Below are 18,951 nucleotides of genomic sequence, written 5' to 3'. Positions count from 1 at the left end.
ACTTTTAGAGAAACATGGCATCATTCACCTCTACCCAGTCTCTTGTGGGTCACCTTCTGTTACCAAGCAGAATTCTTAGCGTGGAGCTCAAGGTCCTCCTGCTCCTTTGTCTTCAGACTGATCTGATTTTCTCCCATCAGACTGTTTTGCATATTCCTCTTGGTTTTTCTTCTAAGTGTATAAAAAATGCTTACTTCATGGGTAATTAGGACCAAACACTATTAAATGACAAGAAAAAAATCTAATGTTGGAATATGGTGTGTCCTTGAAGGGCACGTCTTAACTGAAAGCCTGAATGTAAAATTACAAGTAAGTATTCATGTTAGTGCACAGAAAGGCATGATGTACAAATTGAATTATGAAAAAAATTCTTTTTTAGCCTTTTTGAAGGGATTGAAAGGTCAGCTATGAACTTGAGATCAGTGTCTGCATTTCCATGTGATTTCAACTTTTTTAGACTGAGAGCGCTGGGAAGAGTTAGTTCCCCATGTCTCTTCCTGCAGCAGAAGAGAGACTAGCAAACACAATTGATTGTGACTGTTTTTATCTTTGTTTAAGAACAACCATGACTGTGGTACTCTTTCAAAACTCTGACCAACTCTTTTCTTTGTGTTACTTGCAGCGGCTTGGGATACATCACTGGATCAAGTGTGAAGCAGGTTGCTGGAGACTGGCACTGGGCGTTGCGGGTAAGCCAGTCTCTTGGCATGACATTCTTGTGTGGGTATCCCTTTTTGAACTGATGGTGTGGAGCAGCCACGAGAAAAACTTGCTAGTTGGGATTTTTTTTTTTTTTCAAAATCCTTCAGCTCTTCATTGATCAACATAGCTTGAAATTCAAGATGTTCCCAAAAATGCAATAACTTTTATTTTTGCTTTTAAAAACGCAGCTTTTATTCTTTTTCCTCAGTAAAATTATGCATTGCCAGCACTCTGAATTAACGTTCAGTAAGCACTAGCCTGGCCTTGGGGAGCCCTTGTCCCAGTTCATAAGGAGATTTATTAAGTCTTACATATCAATTTTGATAACATCTTAATAACAGTTGTATCAATTGATCAGTGTTAGGGAGAGAAGAGTTCTATCACACAAGTCCTCAACCTTTTATTATTTGTACTGCTATTGTATATAGATGGTAAAGGATGCGAGATTACATCTTTGGATATTAAGTGCATAGTAGATGTATTTTCTAAGCAAGTGAGAAAGGTATGTGATTTTGGCTCATTGTAGCTGTTTTTCCCCCTGCCTGGGAGCAAGAATTTTCCAATCGCTCTATTATTAATCAACCATGATTTCTTGATGGGGATGTGGAGATGAAGCATTGGCCTTAAATCAACTCCACAGTCTTTCAGTCTACTGCTGTCAAGAAACTCTGAGAATGGCTTCCTGCTTTGAGGAAAAAACACTTTGTTCCAGTTTCCGCCTGTTTTTCTGCCCTGAGACAGTCAGTTTCCTTCTCTTTTAACCTCTTGGGACCCTGATAAATGTGTTGAAAAGATAATACACTCCTATCACATACGCACAAACAGGTCCTGCACACAAAGATGTCTTGAAAGAGCTGAAAGGAAGTGGCCCAGCAAAACTGTTTTCTGACCTTTGACAGTTTGGGTGGCATAATCCCCCAGTGAGTTGCATTCTCTGGCTTTGGCACTTCATGAAGATGGTGAGTCTCATGAATCTCATGAATGTCAGGCCAACAGCATTTGTAACAGCAGGTGATGAAATACACGTGTTCCCATCTCAAGCAAATGTTACTTTCTGTGACACAGCCCACTGGCTGTCCAGCAAGGGTAAGCAAAGCCAGGAAAGCCACCATGAGTAGTTCATCTGCACTTTGGAGAGCTGGGAGTAGTTTCCAGCTGTGAGCCTGAACTGAAAAAAATTAGGCTTAATAGCCTAAAGCTTCAGACTAAGAGAGTGCCTGCCTCATTCAATTGCAGAGACGCTTGAAAGGTAAAATAAACTTTTGAGTAAGGGTCAGCACAAGGAAAGAGAATCTCCAAAACCCCTCATTCTGGTCAGAGGGCATTAATGAAGTTGAACTGTTGGACCATCTTGTGTTTCTGTCTGTAAAATGGAAATTTTTAATTTATGCAAAGAAATCATCACTAGCGTCATTCTCTGCAGTTGAAGTCTCCATAGTTTTCCTGAGAAATCCAGGCTGTCTGCTAGGTTGTACCTTATGGGGTCATGATTTCCCCTATAAATGGCACGTGGATGCATGATTCCCTCAGTGTGCAAAACCATGGGAATCTATGAGACCAGCTGCGCACTTCCATGATGGCTGCTTAGCATAGGATTGCATAGTTCTTCTAGTCAAACAACACAAGTAAGCTTCCTGACATCAGCATAAAAAAACTCTGTCCCTTTGGCAGTCATTGTGCTCTTGCACGATGTGGTAGGTTCCTCAAAGCAATGCTTCCCTCTGTGATGTCCTGTGACCTCCAAGTCTGAGGGAGATCAGGAATAATCTGTGTACCAGTGAGCTGAAGGGGACAGAAGGGCACTCCGGGAAGGGACAGCTTTGTCTGTGGATCTAGCAGTAATGTCACTGTTTCACTGGAGCATTACTGAGTATCAATGGACATTGTCCTGCCAGAGGAGTGAGCCTTCAGATAAAAATCAGAGATACATGAAAATACCAGCATACCACCATTTCCCTTTTCCTTCCTTTTCCACCCTTCTTTTTTTTAACAGTGTTATGTCTTATATTCAATGCATCAAGCTTTACCTTTCGACAACGAACATTCCTGACTTTCCAGTTCTGAAATAATTTTTGTCTTCCATAAGCTTCCCTGGAAGAGTTCTAGTTTGGTCTTCTTTGGATGTATAATATTGCTCTATATGTAAAGATCGTTCTCAGGTCGTTATTGGAAGCGTGTTTTTTGGAGCAGGAATTTTATTTTGAAAATGACATGTATAGCAGAGATGACAGTGCACTGAAAATGCATGTTTCTATTTTTCCAACAAATTTTCAGTTGCAAAACAAGAATTACATTCATTGTAACACTGTGAAATGTTTGCATTTTTGTCTAGTGATTGAGAGAAAGGTTGGAAACTAGGAAAGCTAACCCCTGAGTGTGTCATTTTCCTATCCTCCAGCCTGAATTTTCAGTGATTCTTAGTCTGCTGCACACTGAGGGAATCACTGAAAGTTGCCTGAAAATGGGAAACCATTGCAGGGTGGAGGAACATGGTAAGGGATGCATGTCAAGCAAGGATTTTCACAGCCAGCATGCTTCCCACACCCAGAAAGCTTTCACTTGGCCTTATTGACCTGAAAAGGCTTCTACATTCTCCCAGAAATGAGTTGGTCTCTTAGCCTAGCTGGGAGCAAGTTTCCAAAGAGTTAAAGATCATCCAGGATCCTGGCACATTAATAAAACGAATAAATGCACTCCCTTAATCAGAGTATTCTCAGAGCTTCATGCTTGCAGAGTGAGATAAGAGAGTCCAGGGAGTGACAGGGAGGAAGGGAGGGAACAGATGCCTCAGTGTGCTCACAGATTCTGACTAGCTGTAAAGAACTGGGTGCTGAAATGAAACTAATGTAATCTGTTTCTTACTGACTAGTCAAAGCAAACACTGCTGGCTTCCTGAGCTAATTCCCTGTTTCTTTCTTGCAGGTATCTCCCCTCCTAGGAATGATAACAGGCACACTCATCTTGATATTTGTACCTGCTGCTAAAAGAGGAAATGTTGAACAACTTGGGGGACAGCTGAAGGCTCGGACCTCATGGCTAAGAGACATGAAGGCACTGATTAGAAAGTAAGAGCACTCTGCTAAAGCATGCTTTGCCTCAGCTCCTTAATCTGAACATCAAGAAGGCTGTACTTCTTAACTCTGTGAATCTGGAAAGTGGCAACATGCAAGAAATTGCAGAAAATTTGGTCTGTTGGCCCAGAATAAAAAACTGCAGTTACATTTTCACTAGATATTGGCTGTGCTGACAAAGGTGGATTCCAGCTTTTGCTCTAACATTTCTGAGATTCAGATCTTCGAGTCTGCTTTGTTTGGCTCGTCTTTCAGTCTAATTAAGGCTTTTGAAGTGTAGAAATTGCTGTGTTCCTGTATTAATTGTCACGCCACCGTTGTTCAAATGTTGAGATCCTTTTTATTCCTTGAAAGAGCTACTCTGGCATGTGAAAAAAAGAACGTTCAATTCCAAAACAGTTTAAGAGGAGAAAATGCACAAAAGCTTTTACTAAGTGGCAAGTTTAAATATATATGTTTATATAACCAAATGGGACTGAATACATGTGGATACAATGTGGTTGGGTGCTTGTACATTTGCATAGAAGATAACGCACTTATGAGCATTTAAGTAGCTGCACTTGCTTTCAGAATGCTTGTTGTTAATGTGCAAATCCCTGCGTGCGTGAATTCAAGAGTTATGTTGGAATTCTGGTGGGAAACTGGTGGTGTCTTTCATTTTTCTTAGAACTGCTGCCTGCGATGTCTTCCTGGTGTTGTCATACAGCATGAAAGGACTATGAAAAGTGATGATGGTTAATTTACCAATATTTCTATATTACGTATTTTGGTGATTTATCCAAATAGTAATCTTACATAACATGAATGGGGAGGGAGCGATGGAACTTCCAGTTCAAGTAGATGGGTGATGTTATGGTGATAGCCCTGCATTTCACACATCATGTCTTAGTGATTAAGTACTGATCTTCTCCTGAAAGCATCCTCTGAAAAGTGGTCCCTTTGAAGCACCCCTGAAGAGTCAAGCACACTATATCAATAGGACATGATGTATGAATTCCCTGCCTCTTATTCACCATTCCTTCATACCTTGTGTTAACTCTGTCCCTTGGCAAAGGGAGGTGGGTAGTATGGGGGAACGCTGTGTTTTGTCACGGTGGCACCGGTTCCTCTCCAGGTGCCCTTGCTCTTTCAGCTTTCCTTCTGAATCTTCTCTTGGTTTTGCCTTGTGTCTCCACAGCCGCAGCTATGTGTTCTCATCATTGGCCACCTCAGCTGTTTCCTTTGCCACTGGGGCACTTGGGATGTGGATCCCTCTCTACCTTCACAGAGCACAAGTCGTGCAGAAGACAGCAGAGACTTGTAGCTCACAGCCCTGTGGCACCAAAGATAGGTGAGATTCATAGACCACTGCTTTAAAGAGGGAGGAGACGGAGTGGGGGCTTATTTACCAGAGGAAATAAGCAAGTCTCATGCAGTCAAGTTACTAGAATGTCTGTAATTTCCTGTAGATCCTTGCAACAATGATAGGAAATGCTGGGTTTGTAAACTGAGTTCTATTTCTCTTCTTTTCTTCATTGCATGAAGTCAAACCAAAGGAGAAGTGATGACCTCAGTCTCAGTTCCCAGGCTATAGTACAGAAGTAGAAAAGACAGCTGTTTTTTCCTTAGAAGATGGGTGGAGAGCTGAGAGAGGATGAGGTTTCTGGAGACCCACACTGTCTTCTGTGATAGCAGCAGAATCAGTTTGCGGGTTGGGGTAGCCAGAGTGGTGGCTATAATTCAAGGCTTGGGCTGGTTCCCCTAAAGCTGCAGGAACGGACCCTGAAGGTTTTTATTCCAGTGGGAGGGAGGACTTCACTGTGTTTCATTGCTCTTTATACTACTGTGTATGCTGAGTTTTGCTGTAGTGATGCAAAGATCTGTGTCGCTTCGGTCTGGATTGCTTGATGTTACCAGTGGTGTGTTTTTTCAGTCCCAGTTATATAACACAGCTTACAGTGCATAAGCTGTGAAAAGTAATTCATTGTTTTGTGCCTTACCATGATAGCACAAAACATAAAACCCCCGAAAAATCTTTATCCAGGTGAATAAAAGATATGAAAAATTGCCTTTTGCCAGCTTTTTTACTTTTAAGACTGGGAGGGAAAAATAACGTTAGGAAAACCTTGCTCTAGCTGACACAATCCCATCACGAGTAAACTGCTGAATGGTTTGAAGTACCATTGACTAGAGCACCCAGCGGGCAGCCTTACTGTATTCTGAGAAATGCAGTGAGCAGAAAATACAGCTCCAGTCAGACTGCCCATCTGCTGTTTACAAAGACAAGTTTTCCACTCCTTGATGACACCTATATTTTGAGCTACCCTGCAGCTACTTTAATGTAGTTGCCAAAGACTCTGTTATCTGAGTCATGCACATACAATACAGCGAATCCTTGACAGCTACTGCTCTTAAATTTAAATAAACACATTTTGTGTGTGTTTTATAACAGCAAAATAATCTAATCAGCCTTCTTTGAAGTGGACTGAAAGAAGTTAGAAAGTGGAATTATGTTGAAAGTCACTGTTATTTGGTTTCTTGTTAGGATTCCGTTCCCTTAAGCTTCCTAGTGTCTACTCTGTCCATGATTTCCCTTTCATGATCAGTGTTCAAGTTATTGCTCCATTTTATTTGTTCATAATTAGCAGTACAATGCACTTTATAGGGAACTATAAAGAAAGAAGCAGTATGAGTCCTTTGCATCTCTGTGTGTCAATCAATGCCTTTATATAAGCCTGAATTTCATCTGCTGTTTCCTGTAATTTCAGGGAAAGGTGCTGAAATCACAAGCACTCGGGAGGTAGCTCATTTATTTTATCTTAAACTTGCAAAAACAATGTCCAGATTTCCATCAGTCAGTTTACCCTAATCATTTGTTCATAGATCATGCCCATTTTGGGGGAAAAGTATTTAGAAAAGTAACTGACTTTTTGTTTTGTTTTGTTTAATAGCTTGATCTTCGGAGCAATCACATGCTTCACTGGCTTCCTGGGTGTAATCACAGGGGCTGGGGCAACCAAATGGTGTCGGTTAAAAACCCAGCGAGCTGATCCTCTTGTCTGTGCTGTTGGCATGCTAGGATCAGCCATCTTCATCTGTCTGATCTTTGTTGCTGCCAAGAGCAGCATTGTGGGAGCCTATGTAAGTATAATCCTTTGCATATGCCAGTCTCACTCTTATTCTCTCTACCAAACACCTTAGGTTGTGTGCATTGTTCCCTGCAGGAGTATTCAGAAGTTGATCTTGTTTTTCCCAGACTTAATGTTCTTCATTTTGCCCCTTGGCATATTGGTGCTATCTAGGATGTGCTTGGAAGGAAAATGGAATTTCACTGCTTATCTCCACTCACTGTCATCAGAATTCGGAACTGGGCATTTAACTCGTGCATGGAAACCCACTGCTCTGTGCCTTTGGGCTGTTCTGTCTGTAGCTCTATCCATACCTCAATTGTTCTTGCCTAATATTTTGGTACAGAAAAATTGGCAGCTTCCCTTACAATTAAGGGTATTGTAGCAGCAGTGATATCAAATCATAATTACGGTATGACTTGTCTGTGGGCATGCTTTTGGCTACCTGTAAAGCACCATTAATTTCCATAACTAGATAGCTTGCTACAGACCAACAGTAATTACCATGTTAGTTCAATTTGTTGTTATCTGTATTAGCATAGCACCTGAAATTCCTCGTCACAGCCCAGGAGCACACAATACTTGCTGCTGCACAAATGCAGATTAAAAAAATGTTCACTCCCAGAGTGTTTATAATCTCAATATATAAAAAGATGTTAGATTAATTCAGAGAAATGAATTGAGGATAATGTGTAATAATACAACGAGTAGAGATCCTGTCTCAGGTTCTCTTTCAGTGTTGAAGAGAGAAGCTTCTTAAGTTTTTGAAGGGACAGCCTGAGATGATTTGAGTAGTGGGATGATTTCTGAAAGTCCACCCCTCATTTCCACAAAGCAGTGCACACTTCACCAAGCAATGAGAAGTCATTTACAGTCAAACAAACCATCTACTGCAATTCCTTGCCTCTGTATTTCTAGCACTAGTGTAGCCTTAATTATTTTCCAAGTATTTCGGTAGTTGCCACAAAAGAGAACACAAGAAGAAAGAATGGAAGTTTAAAAACATTAAGACAAACCAAGAATGCTTACTCTGGCTATTTAGAAAGCGTCAGAAGGAGATTCTGGACCTCTGGTTCATGACCCGGTCTAGAACTAACCTTTGATCCAATGGTTAGCAGAAAAATGACCAGCACAGACAACCTGTAAGAGGCTGTTACTGGCTGGCAAAACATTACCCAACTGTCTTTTCATTCTCAGCTGTCTCCAAAAGTAGAGATCTGTCAGAACCCTCAGCCTGCCCCTCCCCTCCGCCTCTCTGTAGTCAGACCTGTGATTTTCTCCTTTGTCAGGCCTGATGACAGACATGTTCATTGGTGGTGTTTAGTCTCTTTATGTCAAAAGTCCTCCCTTTTTAAGCTGGAGATACTGTTTTCAAAAAGCATGCAATGAAAGGTGGTTATTGGTCTCATTTTTTATTATTATTATTTTTTTTATCTCAAGACAGCAGCTTTTCAGCTTCCATATTTCAATGTGAAAATATTCTGCATCCTGTAAATATATAAATGTAGATGGTATTATTTAGCCCGTCTTAGAAACAATTTATTTTATGATGCATGAGCAGTAAATCTAATAAAGAGTCAATGATGTGCAAAGGAAGTTATATCTGCATATGGAGGGCTTATAAAGAATATAAGCCTGTTTGCTGATGCTGTCAGGCTGATGCACGCATTTGTTGCAGGTAACACTGCCTCTCTGCAGCCCTTAATGTTCTTTCTCTGCTGCTGGAAAAGTAATGCTTGTAAAGCAGTTAAGAGAGTCTAATTAAAGCACCAAATGGGGAATCGAAATCTGAACTCTTTATAGATTCTGCATGTAACAGTGGACATGTTATTTGACTTTATTTTGCCTTTTCATTCCATTCCTCGCCCCACTGGGAGAACAGGTCTGTTTTGGACCTACTGATGTCTTATAACACAAGATATTATCATGGTTGTGCTGTATGTCAACTGAAGTGACTTTTCAAGACAAGATTCAAACATGAGCCCTTGTTTTTCCTTGCTCTTCAATGCTGTTATGCTCTTACAGGCTTCATGAGTGTTTAATTACCTTATTTCACTTGGAGACCTGTTCTGCAGAGCTGCATGGTGTAGCAGTGTCTCTACAGTTAAAACTATCTACTTTAAGACTGAGTGGCCCAAAATGAAGGAAATTTTGATCTCTAACTCTGGATTTGGAAAACCTAGATCTGATGAATGCTGTGATAGCCTAGGCTTTCTTCACTGCAGTCCTGTCTTGCAGGTGGCTTTGGTCCCGCAGGGCAGCTTCTATTCCTGTTCTGTAGAAACTCCTCCTTCATGGAGCAGGTATTCAGAGTTCTTAACTCATCCAATCTTTTCATATTAGTCACTATTTACAATTGTTACAATAGTAAACTATTGGCAGTAGTAGAGCAGTTGGAAAGGTGGAATAAAACAGCATTCTATATCATTTAGCTGCCCAGACGCTCATATTTCTATCTTTTACTACCTTTGCTATGTAGTCCAATCAGTTCTTACTCTGTTTTCCTTGCAGCATGTGTATTTACGTGTTGTATTCCAGCTCCTTAAAAGAGCTGTTTGTAAATCTTTAGGTCTAACTCTTTCTGAAATATGTACTCTTTGAAATGTTGATTTTCAAACCCCTCTCTTGAAAGCCATTAGCTGTGTGGCATCACCGTATCACACTGCTCAGACATTTCAACAGTCTTTTTGACGCTGTTTTAAATCTCCGAGTGATTAGAGAGGGACATTTTGCCTTCCTTTGACATTGTTCCAAGTTTCTGTTGTACCTCAATTTCAGTATCTTTTTCAATTCCACAAGGACATTTCACAATCTTTCAGAGACATCTGCCAAGCTAAGCCCTTGCTGTAGAGCTTTCACAGCACCAACTGCAGGAAACTTTCTGCTGACATGGTGTTGGTGACTTATCTTCTTCCGACACATCTATACTGCCCAACGATGAAATGGAGTCAGGCTTGCTTCAAATTCAAAAGTACATGAGGAATTCCTACCCACCATTTCGAAGAGAAATTCAAATAATGAAGATGGAGACAGATGCACGCTTTGCAAATAGCCATGGAGGGAGTTTATAACCTACTTCAGTCTTGCTGCAAGAACTGCTGATGTGATGGCTCTGAAACCTACTTTACTTACCATTTTCTGAAATCAGAATTTGCTAACTTTGATCACATAAACAGGAAGACTTCAGGGAGACTTAACTTATATTGACTGATAGAAGATGAGCAACTGGACACCAAATGGAGATGGTGAGAGATGATACAACAGAGCTGGACTCAGAAAAGATTGTATTTCTCAAGCCAAAATCTCAGTGTTAGGAGAGAATTCTAAAAGTGTGTGAGGAGTCAAAACTGTGACAGTTTCAGGAGTCATTGATCTGTTCTAGAGGTTGTCCTACTTGCACTAAGCATCCCTAGAGACTCTCTCCAGCAGAAATGCCACATATCCCTCTTTGCATTGGATGAACTCGTTTTTACAGATCCTCATTAGCAGCTGCCTTTTTTTTTTAATGTCACTATCTTTTCTCCTACTTTTTGATCTTCATTTTGTTCCTCTTTTTCTTTAATCCACATGAGATGTGTTTCATGGGAACATGTTGGGTGAAATATACATTCAATAATTCAAGTCCAGTGCTCTGAAATCTAAAACATTTCGGTGATTCATAAGACTCATGCTGAATTCCTGCAGAAGGGAGAAGTTTTACTTGCTGTGCGTAACAGTTAGTGTGTGTGTGTATATAACTTATATAATCTTAAGGCAAGCAGTTGCCTGTTTCCAATATTTTTGGAACAGGAAGAGCATATCAATGCCAGAAATGAGATAACGTCTTTCTCAAGCTCAATTTAATCTATCCAGTTGCAGAATTCCAGCAACAGGAACTGCAGAGCTGCGGGAGGGCAGATTTCAGTGCAGGCAGGAGAGCTCACCTGGGAAACTGGTATGCCCTTCCAACATGGCACATAGCTTCAATTTCTGTCAGTATCTGGACTCATGGGATCTGTCTTTCTTAGCTCAGCACCTGTGATTTCCAGTGAGAGCCAAGTTCAGAGCACACCAGTGGGTAGTGGGAAAATGGAAAGAGAAGATTTCCTAGCTCACCAGCTGGACTGTAAAGACTGGCTCCAACATCATCACAGAGGAAACAGATCCAGTCACAGAAAGAGGGAATAGGAAGGGGGGATGTATGGGAAACAAAAATAATTTTAGACACAAATAGAGGAAGCTTTCTGTAGGTCAATGCGTAAGTCGTTCTATATAAAGCAAACTGTTCCTGGCAATGGCATGAGGGATAGAGGGGTTTGGGTAATCTTAACTGGTGTGGGGAAAAGCAATTGCTGTAGTCACATCAGAACCATGTCTGCCTCTTCCCGGCCCAAACTGCTCCTGTGCAAGCAACAGGGGCTGGGGCTGGGAGTGGCAGAGCCTGGCAAAGCTCACAGGGCAGCCACGAAATGGTATGCATCCAAATGCTTTCATCAGAGCCGTATGCTGGTGTATTTCTTGCTAATTCTGTTTCACTGATGTGAACGGAACATAAAGTTATTAACACGGAAATCTTCAGTAACCCAAATCCAAACCTCCATAGCTGTTAATCTCCAATTCCCAGTAGGGATTCCAGGTGTAGTGCCTGTGTGTGTTAACTGGGCAAAAACACCCTTTGGAGGAGACGTAGCAAAGGGTTTTGATGGCTTTCTTCATGGAGAGGGTCAAGGGGGCTGGCTCTTGTGAGTCTGATTGTTTAAGCAGTGTTTCATCTAAGTGTTCTCCTCTTTATAAAACATAAAGGATGGAAACATTTTGTGTGGAAGATTTTCTCTGTATTTCCTTGTCTGTTGAACATACTTTTCTTTGTTAAACTGTTAACTTACAGCATAAAAGCATAAGATTCATGATTCAAATATGGGGATAAAACTTTTTGATAGAGTCTGTTTCACTTGAAGCCATGTCACCCTTGTTCCACTGAACTCAGTTTGGTGAGCATATATTTTAATGATTGGGCCAGGTTAAATTTGTTTCTCCTCCTCATGATCACTTCCAGTTCTTCAACTGCTGTAACTGTTTGCAGGACCAGTTAGTGAACTGCATCAGGGAACTGAATTATTCAAAGCCCCTCTTCTACCTCCCCTATGGCAAAAGATTCTTTACCCCATCTGTTTCTGATCTCAATCCCTGCTTGGCTTCATTGTGCAAGCACAACAGAAAAGGCTGTTTGAGGATGGGAGTAAGTGAGGAAGGAGTGCTGGAGGTGGGCAGGGTATGTGGTGACTGTTTATACCATGCCACCTCAAAAAGAAGCTCTCATCTCACTACCTCCATAGGCTTTCACTGTAGCTTGACTCTCCACAGCATCAAGTATTGCAGTTCACTGTGAGACACTGATGTTGCAAACCCCATACCTAAGCTTTGTCCTGCTTAAGTTGTTATAGTGGCTAGACTTAAGTTCCCCAAAAAAGGGCAACAATATGCTAGCAGGGGAGGGTGGGAATCCTGCATACAGTGAGCAGAGAATCTCATTTAGTTTGCTACCAAGTTGAACACATAGCTTGATTCCTTGTGATGAAAATGACTGTTTTGAGCAGCTGTGGATTTTTTGTCTTTTCTAACTGGAATTTTGTCTAACTTTTGGAATGATTTAAATATGGAAGTCCAGGGCTGTCTCTTACAGTTGGCTTGTCATGTTCATCTGTTACCAAAGGTGTCAACCTTTTCTTTATCTGTTCTATAGATCATAAACATTTACACTGATGAAGTTACAGGCCAAGCCTCTTAGGGCTCAAATAAACATCTGTTGATTTCTGATACTCAGGATAAACCACAACAGTAACCAGAAGTGCATTGTGTACAGAAGAATCCTTTGAGTAGGTTTCAAACAAACAAGCAACAAAGGGAAGTTTGTGACAGGTTATTTTTCCCTTAAATGTCAAGTGAATAAATCTTCTCCTTTTTGTGTGTTTTGTTACAACAGATTTGCATTTTTATCGGAGAAACTCTTCTGTTTTCAAACTGGGCTATCACAGCAGACATACTAATGGTGAGTGTACTTTGGAATAGCATCCTTCTCTTCTGTGAGCCAGAGCAGTTTGTCAGCTTGCAAGAACAACCTGAAGTTTAAAACTTCTTCCAAATGCCTAGTCCCTAGTTCAACCTATTCTGTTTTGTTTTGTTTGTTTGCTCTGAGAGAAAAATTAAGCATTTCTTCTTTTGCTTTGTTCTGAGCACCAAGGTGAGGCATGGTTCATAAGTGGGCACCATTACTGGATGCAACAAGTTTCCCCGAATTTTAAGAATTTGCACAAAACCCTGCATGTACAGAATTCAGCCAGCATTTCTTAATGATCAGCATGTTAGTGAATTTTGTTATCAATGATCCAGCTTTGTTCTGTAATAGGAAATCCTTCCCTCCCTCCCTTCTCTGACCACAAAGACAGCCTGCTACCTCTCTCTGTGGCTCAATTCCAGCAAACCTACCATTCAACACATACACAATGGAAAACCACCTCTGGGAGAGGAGAGGAAAAGAAAGTATAAAGAGTTTTTGGACGATGTCCACCTTGTTCTATAGGAAACTGGGATTTTTCACCTCACATCCTTCATTTTCCATTCTCACTCCACTATAGAGCTTTTAAAATCTTTCAAATCAGCAGGCTGATCTCACCAACTTGATTTTCATATGAAATGGTCTGGAAGTTTGTTAGAGAGCCTTGCACGTTTGTCGATGTTTCCATCAGGGACATACAGAGGCTTTCAAATATGTTGTACTTTGAAATCCTGTTGTGAGGGAAGTTCCTTGTTGGTTATTGTATGAAAAAGAAAGAAACTAGGTCACAGAACCATTACAGGACTTGCCCAAGGTCTTTTGGCAGGTTGTTGACAAAGCTAGAAATACAATCTGTCTGGCATCAGTAGAAAAATCCCTTGACTTCTGTTTGTTGCTTATGCAAACATCAACAAGAAAACAATCTGGCACAGTGCTTCTAGATGTAAAAGGTACTGGTGTTGATATACTGATTCAGCAGAGCTTCAAGCTTGATAATTTAAGTTCAGGGTTGTGTTTATGTTTTAAGCTTTGTAGTAGCCAAATTTGTGTTGCCAGATGAACTTTCAGTCTTTAACTCCTGTGTTCAGAGAACATTTTAAGAGCTAGAGCTGTATGGTTAATGCCATGCCTCTCAAGTGTGAGTAAGGCACATAAAAGCAAAGCTTACCAGTGTACTCAGTGTTGGGTGGCTTTGAATTACTGAGGTTTGTTCCTCCTGCCAATTTAGCTTTAGCATACTAGAGCTTGTTGTAGGCTGTTTACTCTGTGCCTACATGAGTTTTGCAGCTTGTGCTGATTTCATTCAGTGCCGTTCATTCAGCGATACCTTAACATTTAGACAGATGTGCAGTCTACAGACAGCTGTGTTGAGGAAGTTACACTACAATATTTGTAGTTGCTCACCACTGCCTCCTGCCACAGCTTCCCATCACATCCTGTCTTCTGCGATGAAGTTCACAGGAGCTCCCAAATCTCCCTAGTCAAAACGAGCTGGCTGGCTTGAATAGCAGATCTTTTATATCCTCTGTAGCGCTGGCTGAAACAGGTAAGGGCCTGGCCAGGGAGCACATCTGCCACCCTCCAGCAGTGGCTCTAAAAGAGCAGCTCAGGCAGTAAGCTGAGAGAGAACTGAAACTTCATCTTGTTATCTCAAGTTAACCCCAGACGACTTTTTTGTCCCAAATGCTTCTTTATATCAAATGTGCTAAGGATGCTGTCGTTATTCCATTTCAATTACTGAGCTTCCCCGTGTTGATTTCAATGTGACTTCAGTACCCTGTAGCTTTTTAATAGCTGTTAGAGGGTTTGCCATCTGTTTCGTATGAGCAGCATCGAATAGTCAAATGCATTTTGCAGAGATACATTTGCAGTTATCTATACTACTGCAAATATATACTCTCTATTTATACTTACATACTTATATATATACTCTGTATATATACTCTATATATACTCTATAATTATACTTATATACTTATATATATATACTTATATATGCTCTACTGCACACAAACAACAACAACTATAGAAATTATTGGAAATAATTGCAAAAAATATTCTTATTTCCAATTCTGCAAACACAGGAAGGAAGCTAAAAGCATGTTAAAATTCAGATTTTGGTAACTGATGCCAACTCATAAGCTAGCTATTCTCTTGCCTGTTCAGATTAATGAACTGAGTGTCATATATAATGCCCAGCTTAATATATTATCAGCATGAGTAGAATGGTAAAACTGCTATACAAATAAGTGTAAACATCCACTTAGATCAGTGCAGGCCTGTAAACAGATGGCCTGAAGTACATTTATAGCACACAAGGGGTTTGAGAACATGTTTAGACAGACAATAGGTGAGAGGCAGGGCTAGAGCCTCGTTTGGCAGACAGCTCTGTAAGAAGCCCTAGCCAGAGAAATGTGTGGATGCACTTTAAGTGTCTTGCAAATTCATTTCTACTCATTTCTGTTTATTTGGTGTAATCAGATGGGTATTTCTTCTTGCCCGAGGCTGGTAAGGAATTTTAAAGCATTATTAGTGTAAGCCTAACAACACTTTTATCATATACAAAAATATTATCCTGTTTTCGTGGATAAAAAGCTTTCAATTCTGACTGATTTCAGTGACAGCAGGCTTATGCCAAAAGTGAGGCTTTTGAAAACTTCATCCCAAATGATGTGTCACAGTTCTCCAAAGACTTGCACATCTCACAAACCCTATCTGGCAAGTTGGTAAGCATCTTCAGAGGTTCTGCAAGTTTGATTTCCTTGGCAAAGAACAGGATATTTGCTTATTATCTTCAAATTGTAGCTCTGTGCTTCCATCGCTCTTCTGTTCTTGCCAGCGTAGCTGTCTGTATACAGTTTCTCAAACTGACTGTAGTAAAAGGTGCTGAGAGCTAGGTGTGCTCAGCTGTTGGCACTGCAGAATGTACTGCACCACCTCAGATTTTAACAGGCTGATTATTGTTCCAGATGCAGCTTTGTACAAAACAAGCCTTATTCTCCTGAGCACAGCTCTCCAAATCTCCTCCCAGCCACATGCTCAGATGGTGCTGTAGTGTAGATCTTCCTTTAGTCTTGAAACAGGCAAAGATGCTCAGCTATGCTGGAAGAATTTGCCTTTTGTTCTGCCTACCTTCCTATAGAAAAGACAATTATTTATACGGTGTGAAATACTGTGTATTTTTACAGCTGATGAAGCAGCATTTCCAGAAGTTTTCACTGTTTCTCTCAGTGTGCTTCACACATCAGTAATCTGTGAGTGCAGCGATTTACGTTTTAGGGCAGGGTGAGAAATGCTTATGAGTAAAGGCACACAGCCCACCAGACACTGGAGCCCAGCTCTGAGCAAGGACATCAGAATTCACCTCTTTAGTACGTGGCTTTCTACTGCCAAAAAAATGATCTCTCCCTGTCTTTCCCGCTTCACTCTCTTCAGACCAATTAGTTCTGTTGGTTTCACTACAGGAAGGGAATGTCCACAGTAAACCATGCCCTTTCTGAACCTCTATTTCTGGAAGGGAGGTTTGCTGGAGCTGCTTGCTCAGCCTTCCTGCCCACCCTGTGTGCTGCCTGCCTCAGGACCTGGAGTCAGGGATGGGCCAGGGCAATCCCACAGACATCCGCCAAGTCTGCTGTGGCTCTCCCACCTCCAGTTTCTGTGGGATGCTCAAACCAGGCTGTGGATGGCTTGAATTTAAGTCTATTTTAGCATCAGTATGTCCATTTAGAACTGTAATTTACTGCTGTCTTCCTAGAACAGTAGCTTATGTTTGCTACCAACTACTTCCTCCCCATCTGAATAAAACGCTTTTTAAGCAAGGATAGGGTGGAGTACTTTTTTGGTGTTTTAGAGATGCTGGTTTAAGTCTTATTTTCTGTCCAAAATCTTTTTAGAGGAGGAGGAAATATCTTTTGTTCATTTGCTTGCTGTATGTTGGGGTGGGTTTTTTGGTTGTTTTTGTTTGGGGTTTTTTTTGGCATTTGGATTCTGGGCTAAATTTACTCCTTTTGGCACTTTATAAACTGTATTGATGGTTTCAGCCATCATTCACTTCTTCAACTAGGCAAAGTGAAAACTTGTTGCTAACTGTACTGCTACTTGCAAAATTATTTGTACACTCTACAGATGTACATGCAAAATTGTGTATAATGGTGTATGTGTGTGTATTCATGTGTATAAATATATACATACACACACACGATGCAGCTGTCATTCAGACTTCTTGCTCCAGTTGGCACTAATTCACTGCCACTTGTTTAAAATGGTAAGTTTTGAATGCATTTCTAATCTCCTTAGTCATCTTGCTAAGCAAATTGTTACAATATAGAGCCAGGCAAGCTTTCTCCTCCAGCTGTGTTACAATAAGGCTTATAGTACAAAAAAATATTGTCAATGCAAGATTAATGTCACTGTTTCTAAGATCTACATGACTCTAGCCTCTTGAATTAGGTAGAGTGTCACTTGATTTTCTCAAATGCCTTTTTCTCAAACAACTTGCAGAATGCTTCTCCGCTGCACCTGTGTGACATGGGCCCAGGTGGGAAGAGCAGTTCCTCACTATTTTTATCCTCTTTTGTCTAATGTATCCAGGCTGCACCCATTACCTTGCGTCTCTGGGGAGCGGTAATGAATTGCGTGGCTCTCCTCCTCTTTCACAGTGTGACCTTCAGTCTGTGTCGCTGCCTCTAATGAAGTCTAGACCTTATTTTCCTCTTGGGATTTCTGTGAGCCTTCGAGGCTGCTTTGAGCTCTTTGATGCAAAAGGAGGACAGTATCTAACATCCGTAGCCAGGTGGCTGCTGTGGATCCGATCGTTTGCTCTTCTGTTGCACCGCAGGATTTTAACAGGGTACCCATTCAGAACGTGGCGTCAAAGCGCATCAGCAGCATGCATTCACAGCTTTGTCAAACCAGTGAGGGAAGAACTGGCAGGTCATTGTCAATCACATGCATAAGACCCTAAGGAGAAGCATTTAATCTATTTTTACCCATCATTCCTAATTGTCTGTGCTTGGAAGAAGATGATCATTATAAAGAGGCACGAATCCTCTTCTGTTGTGAATTTTCTGAATGCTGTTTCTTTCCTTTTGTTACAGTTAACTCTTTCTAATGCAGGCAGGGCCACTCACCTTCTCTGAGAGGGTGTGATGAGCACTGAAGCAGTGCCTCAAATTCTGTGCCCTGAGATGCATCACTGTCAAGCAATTAGTGCTCCCTAACTCAGACAGCTAAGGTAAATTCATCTCTATATCTCTAGCCATGGACCAGGCTGAGTGCCTTCCATTCTAAATTGGCCTTCCAGGTGCCAGTCCTGGAAGGCCAATTTAATTAATAAATGATTTCAGGAATACATTGCAAGAATGAACTGAAGCCTTGGAAGGCAGGACTTCTGAAGAAAGGCTAAAGGCAGTCCGTCAAGAGAAAATGGAAAAGTGAAAGGGATCATGGTGAACAAATAACGAAACAAGAGTCCTTTCTGGTAGGGCAGAGAGCTCTCTGAAGAGAGGAAAAGAGAAGACTGAACAAGATTCAGTGCTTGGAAATGGAAACAAAGCTCACTTGGATTTAGGAACCTTGTGAATTCTTTCTTGCTTTCAGCTTTTAGATCAAGACAACATCAGTTTCTGAACTAGGATACGTGAACTTGGTGCAGTTGTTCTTAGCCAGCTTCCTTTGCAGGTTTTATGCAGGAGACAATTTTTTTAGCTCCTGAATTTATATTATAAAACAAAGATCCACAGGACTAGTGTTTGTTGTTCTCTTTTGTTTTCTTTTGTTTTTTAATCTTTAATTCCCTTCTATGATTAGGTCTCTGTTTTCTGCAAGCTCTGGTCCCTTAGTGGGAAATAATTAATGATTTTTGCTGATCCTGTGTAGTCAGAATGATATTGCGTGACCTGGCTGAGGGTGTAATGTCCTGTTAGAGAACTGGAGGCCAAACTATAATATCCTGGCTCCATAAAATTTCCCTAATGTGTCTTTGTAACCTTTCAAAAGTGTAATCCCATATTTTTGAGGAAAAAAAAAAAGCTGCTAG

General features: G+C 40.9%; 1 protein-coding gene across 3 annotated transcripts in view; it reads left to right on the top strand.

Moving 5' to 3' along the window:
- SPNS2 (sphingolipid transporter 2) overlaps window positions 1-18,951 on the top strand; it is a 125,440-nt gene that overhangs the window by 75,886 nt on the left and 30,603 nt on the right. For 2 of the 3 annotated variants that reach the window (XR_002444064.1, XM_021416076.1), the window contains exons 5-9: window positions 623-689; window positions 3,625-3,767; window positions 4,951-5,103; window positions 6,704-6,893; window positions 12,843-12,908. Coding sequence is in view for 1 of the 3 variants with exons in the window: in XM_021416076.1 (XP_021271751.1) it covers window positions 623-689; window positions 3,625-3,767; window positions 4,951-5,103; window positions 6,704-6,893; window positions 12,843-12,908 (619 nt within the window). In the remaining 2 variants the exon portion in view is untranslated. The remainder of the gene's footprint in view (window positions 1-622; window positions 690-3,624; window positions 3,768-4,950; window positions 5,104-6,703; window positions 6,894-12,842; window positions 12,909-18,951) is intronic. The other variant, XR_002444065.1, reaches the window with a different exon arrangement.

Source organism: Numida meleagris, chromosome 18 (assembly GCF_002078875.1).
Source record: "Numida meleagris isolate 19003 breed g44 Domestic line chromosome 18, NumMel1.0, whole genome shotgun sequence".
NCBI classification, from domain to species: Eukaryota; Metazoa; Chordata; class Aves; order Galliformes; family Numididae; genus Numida; species Numida meleagris.
Note: the sequence above shows the minus strand (reverse complement) of the source record. Positions and strands in the feature narration are given on the sequence as shown.